Below are 11,011 nucleotides of genomic sequence, written 5' to 3'. Positions count from 1 at the left end.
TAAAAGATGCCGTGGAAAACCAGACCAACCAACAAGGCCATGGAAAAGCACAGGAAACCCAGGGGTGTGTGCACAGAGGGGGCCTGTGGGATGGGTCCTGTGGTCCTAACCCCCGCCCCCCCCCCCGCCCTGGTCTCTCTCATGATGGTAAAACCAGCATTGAGAGTGGTGCTGAGCTCAGACCGGGATGAGGGTGTCCGAGTGCTGAGACAGGGGTTGGGCCAGATCCTGCTCTAGAGCCTCCTCTTGCTATCCCAAGGTGTAACCCCCTGGAAAGGGGGGGGGTTCTGTCTGGGGCGGGGGGGAGTATTGCACCCAGGCACCTGAAGTGCAGGTGTCTCTTGTGCCATCAGCACTGCAGGAGCAAAGCCCATGCACTGAAGGTGCTGAGCTGCCCATTCAGTGCACACCAAGGTGCTGCCAGCCCAGGGGACTTTGCCACTGGAGCTGGCCTGGCCCTGCCAGGGTGCTCAGGGCTGTTCTCTGCTCTCTCTGTACCGTGAGGCCAATGGTGCTTTGCCTGCATTGGCATCAGCTCATCATGGTCCTGGCTGTGCTCCTTTGCGCTTCCATTGTCAGGAACCAGAAACAGAGGCAATTCTCCTTCATACTCTTCCCCACAGGGCCTAAGTGCGATTCTTTCCCTTGCCAGAATAAGCTGAAAAGTGGCTTTTTGATGAGATCTGTCCTGTGCTGAGCATTTGTGCAAAGTCTCTTCCTTAGGCATGGCCAGGCAGTGTGATGGATGGCGTGGGAGGCACTTCCCATTGCAGTCTTCCCCTCATCTAAACTAATGAAAACCAATTCATCACCAGCTATTTCCACAACTGCCCTAAACCTGCAGTTAGCAATGAGATCTTGCTGCAGCAAAGCGCTAATTCCATCTGCCCCACTCCAGTGAGCCTTTCAAAAAGGCTTCAGTTGTGTTCCAGCACAGTAGCACTCCAACACATCCCCACCGTGCGCTTCCCAGCCCCCTCCTTCCCCGTTTGTGCTTCTCTTGCTTCAAAAGGAGAAAATCCTGTGTCGCAGAAGCCAGCACTGAGTGGCAAGGCTGCAGTTTGCTTCAGTCTCACAGTAACAGTTATTGTCAGCAACCAAATAGCAGCAGCTTCCTTGCTGGAGGAGAAACACCGATTGCAGGTGCCTTGAGAGACCTGATTCTTGTGGCAAATTAGGATCTTAATTATTCATGGAAGCCCAGACAGAACATTAATAAAGAGAACATGGGGAAATGGCTCACACGTGAGAGCAGGATGAACAAAGCAAGAAATCTTGCAACCTTCCCCTTTGTGCCACATTCCAAGGAACAGCAGCAAGGTGAGATGATCTGCTCCGGCCCCAGACCCAAGACAAGGTCCTTCTGACCAGCTCAGCAAGAGGAAACAAAGCTCTGCTATTGCAGGACGCGCCAATAACAGAGCCTCAGAAAAAGGATGTGTCCAATGCAAACGCCATCTGACAGATGCCAATAGAGCCCGGATGGGAATGCAGACCCCCACCACTGCCTCTGCCACAGCTCACTGCAGCCTCCTCACCCCGCCACGCTCTGCTTCCTCCTCCTCCTCCATAAAGCCCATAATTACCCTCCCTGGAGGACTGTTACACTCCAATTACTCCCATCTACAAGTGCCTGGAGAGCCAGGCAGGAAGAGGTTAGCACAGGCCAGGCTGGTGAATGCCTTAAGTGCTGAGTGGGTTTTAACCAAGAGGCAAAAATCCTTCTCTTCTCCAGCAGCCACTGCAGAGCCCCTGGTAACGTGTGCTGGGTGCTTCACATCAGTTACTTAACAGAATGTCTCTGCTATGTGTGCTTTTGTGAGGACACCCTCTTGCTAAGAGGGAAAGCAACCAAGCACTTGGGTTTTCAACCTCCAAAGGATGCAGCTGGCGGGGGATTAGTAATTAAATAGCACCATTAGTGAGAAGGAGGGGACCTAAACCCCTCGTGAGCCCCCGTGCCTGGCTGCAGCATCAACTGCGCAGGGGAGGGGTTGTTTCGAGTGCAGAAATGGGCTGGTTCCGCCCGGCAGCCCAGGCTGGGAGCAGGAGCCCCATGCACGCACTGAGCGCCACTGAAGGCAGTTAGCCCTGTGCTTTGGGAAATGCCCATGAGCACAGCGTAAAGCCCCCCATCCCAGCGAGGTTCGCAGGTCCCTTTCCTGGAGTGATTCCTGAGGATCATCCTTAGCAGAGTGTGGTGTGTAATGGCAGCTTCTGCTCTGGGGGAAAACAACAGGAGCTCCAGCACTCATCACCTCTGCACCAGGTCCTGCCTCCTCCGGCAGCTCCCTCGGCCCTACCAAGCAAGCAGCAGCTGGAATAATCCTGGAAATGAGACCCTTGTGTTAAGAGGAAGCGACATTCCAGACACAAGAGAGGTGGCAGCTCCCCCAACAAGTGATCCAAAGGGGTGACACTTGCACACTCATCAGCTCACACCATTTGCTTCCCCCGCCCCGCTCCCTGAGCTCTGTTGAGCATCAGCCTGGGAAGGGAGAATCCAAGGGACCGAATTCCATTTCCTCGGATGCTGCTGTCAGCTGCAGTGGTGGGAAGTTGGCAGGTGGAAAGGGCCGGAGGCTGCCGCCACCTCTGTCCCCATGGCATCACCTCTGTCCCCGTGCTGTGCAGGGAGGAAGGAGGTCCGTGGTCTGCAGCACCAGCTACTCCAGCGCACGTGGCACCTTTATGGTTCACTGGGGCTTGTGCAGGCTACCCCAGAGGTGAATTGTCACCCATGTCCCATGTAGCCCACCCTGCAGCCTGTGCACGCGTGACACCGCTCCGGAGAGAGCAGGGCAGCTCCTCGCCCCAGGACCGGCTAGCACAACAAGGCAGGATGCTGTGCAAGGGCTCTGCCTTCTGTTTCAGCTGGTGCTGGGCTAACAGGGTTTCAGATCCCAGCAGGCAGCTCGCAGCTCACATTTCACTGCAACCTTACAGGCATACAGAGATATTGATGTCCAGACCTTGTTAGAGTATATGAAAACAGTGCCTGAGCCTAGAGATTGGTGGCACGAGTGCCACCACCCCGGTGGTGTCAGTGTGGGAGCAGCACAGCCTGGATGTTTGGCCTTGGGAATACAAGAATGATAACGGAAAGGGCTGCGCAGAGGGGAAGGGATGGGGATGAGCCACTGCAAGGGGCTGGTGCTGCGCTTACAGCTTCCCTTTGCCAGGGCAGAGCAGAGGCTGCTGCTCCTCACAACCGCTCTCCCTCCCAGAGGTGACAGGAATCCAAAGCGAGTCCTGCAGGATGGGGTCCCAGGAGACAGAGCTGCTGTAGGGAGCTTTCCGTAGCACACAGAAGGAACCCAGGTATTCCTTCCCTCGGTCCTGCTGCTGGCAGGGAGGATCCGGGAGTTAAGTGTCAGGGATGTCATTCCCAGAGCGAAGACACAAGCCCGGGCAGCTGCAGCCAAGCCCTACGTGAGGGTGCGCCGCAGCCAAGCAGTTCCATCAGCAGGGAAGAGCTTTGGGAAGGTGAAGGTTCAGCAAAGCAGGTGCCAGGAGCTGGGGGGAGAGCCCTGGACCCTGGACGAGAGCCCTGGACCCGGTGCCTGCTCGGGGCACCGGCAGAGCCACAGGCGGGAGGGGGAGTTCACAGCTCCGAGGCCAGCTGTGACGGGAAGGGAATCCCTCCATTCCCAGAAGATCCCAGGGGTTTGTGAGGATGCCCGGCAACCCCACAGTGCAATATCCTGGGGGCAGTGCTGCGGGCAGGTACAGAAACGTCCCCAGTGGCTTTCGCCCTGGGAAAGATGGGAATTCCTAATCTGGGAATTTGAGGCATTTTGCCAGCTCCCGCAGCAGCCTCTTCTTCTACTTGGCCACACCCAGGACTGCTTCTCTGAAGGCAGAATTGGCTCAGCAGCACCACACAAAGCTCTTCCCAGCACCCATCCCTCCCTCCCGGAGAAGGCTGCTCCCAGATAGGTGTTAACAGCTTCAAGACAAGAGCCTTGATCAAAGCCCCTGTGTCACTCGTGGAAGGAGACAGAGAAACCCCCACGGGATGAAGCAAAGGCTCCAGCCAGCCGGTGAAGGGGTGTCTGCAAGAGGGAGGGCAACAATGGATGCCCTGTGCAGGAAGGCAGGAGCAGCCTGGACCAGGGAGGGTCTTTGTTAACCTGCAGCTGCCAGGCTCGCCCCTCACTTCAGCGTGCACGAGGCTGTGGCAGCCTTTGGTATTCACAGCGCATCAGCCTGACACAAACCTATTTGCTCTGTGCTCCAGGAGAGAGCTGCTCCTTCGCAGCGGGCACCCAGCAGGACAAAGGAACCCCCGCAGCACCACCTCCATCCTGCCTGCTGCCCATGCCTAGATGGGCCCCAGCACCACTCCCTGCATGGCCTGAAGGCACCAGGAGACCCTGCAGTGCCTGGCTGCAGGAGCTGCCCCAGGGAAGCACCAGCTTTCCTCTGCAAGTCCTCACTGCGCTCAGGCAAAGGGACTGCACGCTCCACGAAAGGAGCTGCGCTCAGGTTGCATGAAGGGACTGAAGGATGCAGCACCCTCAGGAAGCTCAGTCCTTCCCCAGCTCATCTCTCGCCATAAACCCCGTGTTATCTCCACGCTGGCTGCCCACGCCAGGGCTGTTGCCCTCCCCTGAGGTCCCACAGCTCCCCTCTGTGTTCGGGAAAGTCACCCAGCCGCTCACTTGTATTTATTTGGGCGCTGAGCATAGAACTATTTCTGTAAGCCAGAGCCAGAAATAGCAGATCCTCAGTCTCAAGTCAGAGGAAGCTCTTAAACGTTAAAGAAGGCACCAAGGATCAAACCTGACATCAGAACAGGGTTGGTCTGAGCTGCTCTGAGACTGCAAGTTCTGTCTCCTTAAGGAATCACAGCCGTTCCTTAGGAGAGCTCTGCCCCCTCCAGCCCAATCCAGCTCATGTTCCAAACATGATGCAAATGACACAGGGAAACCTACAGAGCAGAGCAGAAAAAGGGCCTCAAAGATGCTCTGTGGGAGGGAGCCAGGCTGAAAGAGCTGGGCTGGGGCAGCCTGGAGAGAGGGCTCCTTAAGGGGAGACCTTAGAGCAGCTCCAGTGCCTGAAGGGGCTGCAGGGAATCTGGAGAGGGGCTTGGGACAAGGGCCTGTAGGGACAGGCCAAGGGGAATGGCTTGAACCTGCCCGAGGGGAGACTGAGCTGAGCTCTTAGGCAGAAGCTCTTCCCTGTGAGGGTGCTGAGGCGCTGGCACAGGGTGCCCAGAGAAGCTGTGGCTGCCCCATCCCTGGCAGTGCTCAAGGCCAGGTTGGACACAGGGGCTTGGAGCAAGCTGGTCACTGCAATATAGAGCAGAATTAGCCCAAGAAGACCCCAGGCACAGCCCCACAGTCCGACCTCTCCCTATGTTCCAGGAATTTCCCTCTTGGAAAACTCTGGGCTGTGGCACAGGCGGGGGCTGAGCTCATTTTGGCGCAGTATTTTTAGATACTGGCTCAGGGGAGAATCTGTTGATACAAACGCTGTGAGCGGCAAGCACCAGCCCTGGGAAGGGAAAGAGCAGGGACTGAATGGAGGGGGAAGAGACAGAGGAGCTTTATTTCCCTTCACGTCACCAAGAGCTCAGGTCTGGCCTCACCTCTGGTGGAGGAAGGAAACCTGCTCTTGACAGACACTCCTCCAGGAGACAGAACCAGCCTGGAGGGAGGCCTTGTGCAGGAAGGGAAACCAACAAGCTGCTTTATGGAGGCTTCTCTTCTCCCCTCTCCCACCTTCCCAACAACGTCAGGTCAGAAGTGTCCACATTAAAACACATTAGGTCCCAGCATTCCCAAAGCAGCAGCAACATCAGGGCAGTCTGAGCCACGCAACTCAGGCTGAGGGCTGTTCTTCCTCTTCCTTCACGTGCCTGTTCCGCCGCTCCATCTTCTTCTGCAGTTTCCTCTTCAGCTGCAGCTGCTTCCTCTTCTGCAGGACCTGCTGCACCTTCTCACGGCACTGCTTATTCTTCTTCTTGATCTTGGCTAGCTCTGCCTTCCTTTTGGCCTCCAGATCTGGATCCTGCAATGGCAAATACCAGGACACAGTGACATGCCCAGGGTCAGTGGCAGCCCCTTTGCCTCTCCTAGGAGCCCACGACCAAGCAGGCCGCACAAGTCAGACACGACTCCAGTGCACTTCTTAGTATCAGTCACCTTTTGAGATAAAGCTTCACCACCCTGAAGGGAGTGAGGCAGAGACAGCGCAGCAGCGAGGGAGGAACTGCCATCGATAGCAGCATCCCAGCTACTGATCACAGCAGTTTGTACAGTAGCAACTCTCACCTTCCCCTCAAGGATCATTTGTTTCCGCTTATTTATCTCCTTCTTCTCATCAAAATCCATTCCCTCCAGTTCCTGTCAAAGCACAAACACAGGAAGGCAATCAGAAACCAAGCACCAGGCCTCCCATGGAGCTGTACAGGGTGAGCAGCACCTTGCTGGTGTGCACACATCTGGCAGCCCCTGGAGCACCAGCCTCAACACTCAGCAGCACAAAAATGCTGCAAGAATGTGCAACAATAGACCAAACTTGGGGGAAATCACTAAAACAACCCCCCACGTGCACACAGCCAAGTGCTTCCACTAGAAGAAGGACCAGCAACTCTTAGTTATGTGCTCAAGAGCAAAGCTGCACAGCCAGAGCCACCCGTTAGGCTGTGATGAACCTCCCGGCTGCCCAAGCTCTCCAGTCCTCTGAACACAGGGGCTTCACATTTGCACACTTACTATTTCACATTCCCTCCTGGTGACGTTCACTTGGGTGAGGATGTCGAGCACAAACTTCTCCTCCACAGAGAACTCCTGCAGCTTCAGCTCTGAACCAGGGTGAGACATTCACAGACCAGGGTTGGGTACAAAATCCAGGAGCAGACTCTCAACTGGTCAAAACCCCACTCAGTTGCACTGATCAGAGGTGGGATTGTTGACACACACTGTGATCACCTCTTCAGCCTTACAACAAAGATCAAATCCTCCCCTCTGCCTACAATTCCCCATAGCACAAGGTGCTGCACTTATTCGGTCTCCTTCCTCAAAACCTATGAGGCCTGAAGCTATGCAAAGCACAGGTTCTTTTTGTCCACATCAGCACTCGCAGTAGCAAGGGAGTAAGGAAGAAGCTGGCTGCTTCAATAACAAGGTTACAGAGAGCCCAACCACTGGTTTTCCTCCACTAGGAATAGCAGGAAGACAAACTCAGTCATGCCTGATGCACTCAAGAGCAGAATCGAAGCTGATGCTCTGCTGATGCTCCTGCTCTTTTCCAAGCCTTAGCCACACAGGGAAGAGAAACCGTTTTCACACTGATGCTCTGGATCATTCTTCGCAGATGAAATCAGCACTGCAAGCACCATGAGCACAAAGGAACACACACGATCCCACATTTTAGGAGCGTTAATGGTGCTCTACTTACTGATTTCTTCCTCAATAGCATGCACGAGATGGATGTCGTACTGTGTCACCAGTGTGATGGCCATTCCTTTCCGGCCTGCATGGTGAAAACACAGCGAGACGTGAATGTTGCTGAGCAGAGGGAGATGACGCCTAACCCATGCCAAATTGCGTCACCCCCATGAGTCTGCCCTGCCGCAGTCTGCTCATGGGGCACTCGGAAGGGTCTCTGTTTGCTCTGCAAATTCAGCTCACCACCAGCGCAGAGCAGCCACCAGGCAGCACTGCAGCCTTAAGGCAGGATGCTGAGCCAGGGCTCAGAGCAGCTCTGGGATCCCAGTTTCAGGCAGCAAAGGGCACTCAGCTTCCCCTGCTCACCCGCACGCGCTGTCCGGCCAACACGGTGAATGTAGATCTTGGGCAGGCCGGGAGTGTTGTGGTTGATGACAACCTGGACTGCAGGAATGTCCAAACCTCTGCAGCACAGGGGAGGAGAACAGAAGCGAGGAAATGCTGTTTTAATACAAGCAGTTTGAGTTCCTGTCCTCTGCTTTCTCCCCAAGCCCCATAATCTCATGGATGTCATCTTCACTGGCTGATTCCAGGACAAACTCCTCCTGCAGCTCTCCGACAGTCACAGAACACAGCATCACCTCATAGGCCACTGCTCCCTCCTTGACCCAGAGATCACAGAAATCGTTCTCCTGCTAGAACACAACCCCTCACTGCAGCAAAACAAGCCAGGATCAGAGTTACACTGCACATGAGTGGGCTCCAAAACACAGCTCAGAGATGTTCTACAACCCGTCCTACCCAAGTGGGGGATTATAAAGCTCTCCACTTGCTAACCCCAGCCAAATCTCCACAGCAGTTCTGGCACTTCAAAAGCAGGCTTAAGACCTCTGGCAACAGAGAGCGTGGTTTTCCCTTACCTGGCAGCAACGTCAGTGGCAATGAGAATCTTGAAGATGCTGGACTTGAACTTTGCTAAAGCTGCAAATCGCTGCCGCTGTCAAGAGAAAAGCCTGTATGGGGGACACTGTGACCCAGGAGGACTCGAACATCCCTCTCCCAGGTCTGTCCATCACCCACCTGTTTCATCATGGAATGCAGAGCTACAGAAGGAAAGTTGTATTTCCTGAGCATCATGTTCAGGACCTGGCAGTCCCTTGAAGGAAAAACCAATAAACGAGTCAGAATGCCCCAGGGAAACGTGGAGCTGCTGGAGCAGGACAGAGCTGGGCTCCTTCAGAAGCCCTCATACAAGTTACCACCACAGCTGGATGCTGCAGCACTGTGACAGAGACAGGGCACAGGATCCCCACTCCGCACCCGCTCACCCCAGGCAGTGGGACTGGTTTCCCCTTGCACTCAGGGGAATGTCACCAGCACCAGGGCTCCATCCCAGTCACCTGAACCACCCGAAGGAAGGGAGCAGCAGCACTGGGATGCAGACAGAGCTATTTGCCCCATCCATCAGCAGGAGGAAAAGAAGATACAGAGAGGTAAAGCACCTTGACCTCCTGGCATGCTACTTGTTTTGGGTGGCCCTTCAGCCCCAAACTGCTCAAAGGAAAAGGTGTTTCTCTACCAAACACACTACGGAGCCAAGCACCAGCCCAGCCTAACACCCAACACAGCACAGGCTTGGAATCTCAAGTAGAAATGTCTATGTTACAAAAGCTCACAAAGAACAAGGCCACTCACTTGCAGGTTTTAGTAAAGATAATGATGGACCAGTCCTCGTGCTCGTCCTGGAAGGTCTGGACTAAGTGGACAAGATACGCGTCCTTCACCGCCTCAGGTACCAGCAAGTACCGCTGGTCCAGCTCCTCCACTGTCCGCACCCTGGAGGGGAAGCACCAGCAGCGATTGTGCAAGTGAAGATGGACCATGAGGGACAGTGAGGAGACAAGAAACCAGAGAGGAAACAGGGCTCTGTGTAGCGAGGGTGAGCACTGACTCGGACACAGCCTCCCAGAAGAAGGGTCTGTTGGCAGCCAGGCTCTTCAGCTCCTTCAGCGTGTCGGTCAGCGTGGCACTGAACAGCAAGGTCTGTCTGCGCGCTGGAACAGCCTCCAGAATCACCTCCAGGTCCGCAGTGAAGTCGGCACAGCCCTGCTCCAGCAGCCGGTCAGCTTCATCCATAATCTAGGCAGAGCCAAAACCCCGGAACTCATGCACACCTACAGCTGAGAAGGGAAGAGTCTGAAAAGCACAAAAACCCAGCTGGAAAAGAACCTTACCAAGAACTTGAGCTTTTTAAGGCTGAAGGTGTTGGAGCTGCGGAGGTGATCTGCCAGCCTGCCAGGCGTAGCGATGACAACGTGGGGCTTGCGGGAGAGCTCCAGTGCTTGTGCCACCATGTCTGCAAGATCCACAGAGGGGGCCATGGAACATGTGCTCCTGCTTGGAGCATTGTGTGCAGTTCTGGTGTCCTCAACATAAAAAGGACATGGAACTGTTGGAATGAGTCCAGAGGAGGCCATGAGGATGATCAGGGGCTGCAGCACCTCCCATATGAAGACAGGCTGAGGAAGTTGGGGCTGTTCAGCCTGGAGAAGAGAAGGCTGCGTGGAGACCTCAGAGCAGCCTTCCAGTACCTGAAGGGGGCCTATAGGGATGCTGGGGAGGGACTCTTCATCAGGGACTGTAGTGACAGGACAAGGGGTAACGGGTTCAAACTGAAACAGGGGAAGTTTAGATTGGATATAAGGAGGAAGTTCTTTACTGTGAGGGTGGTGAGGCACTGGAATGGGTTGCCCAGGGAGGTTGTGAGTGCTCCATCCCTGGCGGTGTTCAAGGCCAGGTTGGATGAAGCCTTGGGTGGGATGGTTTAGTGAGAGGTGTCCCTGCCCATGGCAGGGGGGTTGGAACTGGATGATCTTGAGGTCCTTTCCAACCCAACCCATTCCATGATTCTACGATTCCCTCTGTAAAGCTGGAGAACTTCTCCCTCCTCATCCCCCCCAGCCCCCGCAGCCCCGGGTGCGGGACCACAGCTCCTCAGCACGCGCGGACGGGGAAGCTCCGGAGGCCCCTGCTCGTTACCGACCGGCCCACACCGAGGCCGGAGGGGCAGCGCGGCAGCACTCACCCAGGCCGCCCACCACCACGCAGTCCTTCAGGCCGAGCGGCTTCCCCAGGACGCGGAACTGCTCGGCGATCTGGTTCGCCAGCTCCCTGCCGGGGAGGAGCGCGGTGAGGCGGGGGCCTGTGGCCGGGCCCGGGTCCGGGTCCGGGCCCGGGTCCCGCGTGCCGCACGTACCTGGTGGGGGTCAGCACGAGGCAGAAGATGCCGTAGGGGTCCTCGGAGAGCGCCTGCAGCACGGGCAGCACGAACGCCGCTGTCTTGCCGCTGCCGGTCTTGGCGCAGCCCAGGCAGTCGCGGCCTGCGGGGAGCGCAGGAAGGAGGCGCTGAGGGGGCGGCGCTGGCGGCGGCGGGCGCGGGTCGGGCCGGGCCGGGCCGGGGCTCACCCTGCAGCGCGGCCGGGATGCAGGCGGCCTGCACGGCCGTGGGCCGCGCCAGCCCCACCCGCCGCGCCTGCTCCGCCAGCCACGGCGCCAGCCCCAGCGCACGGAACTCCGCCATGCCACCGCGGCCACCGGCGCTCCGCCCTGCGTCA

The 11,011-nt window shown here is 56.5% G+C and overlaps 1 protein-coding gene across 1 annotated transcript; it reads right to left on the bottom strand.

Moving 5' to 3' along the window:
- Positions 1-5,526: 5,526 nt before the first annotated feature.
- Positions 5,527-11,002, bottom strand: DDX49 (DEAD-box helicase 49). The gene is made up of 13 exons (XM_065699971.1): positions 10,863-11,002; positions 10,654-10,777; positions 10,483-10,568; positions 9,632-9,753; positions 9,349-9,536; positions 9,093-9,233; positions 8,478-8,553; positions 8,318-8,394; positions 7,764-7,861; positions 7,408-7,482; positions 6,723-6,811; positions 6,279-6,350; positions 5,527-6,015 (listed from the first exon to the last, which is right to left on the bottom strand). The coding sequence occupies exons 1-13, from the start codon at positions 10,975-10,977 to the stop codon at positions 5,827-5,829; spliced, it is 1,452 nt and encodes a 483-aa protein (XP_065556043.1). The 5' UTR covers positions 10,978-11,002; the 3' UTR covers positions 5,527-5,826.
- Positions 11,003-11,011: the final 9 nt, after the last annotated feature.

This window comes from Lathamus discolor, chromosome 21 (genome assembly GCF_037157495.1).
Source record: "Lathamus discolor isolate bLatDis1 chromosome 21, bLatDis1.hap1, whole genome shotgun sequence".
In the NCBI taxonomy this organism is placed as follows: Eukaryota; Metazoa; Chordata; class Aves; order Psittaciformes; family Psittacidae; genus Lathamus; species Lathamus discolor.
This window is presented reverse-complemented; position numbering and strand designations above follow the sequence as displayed.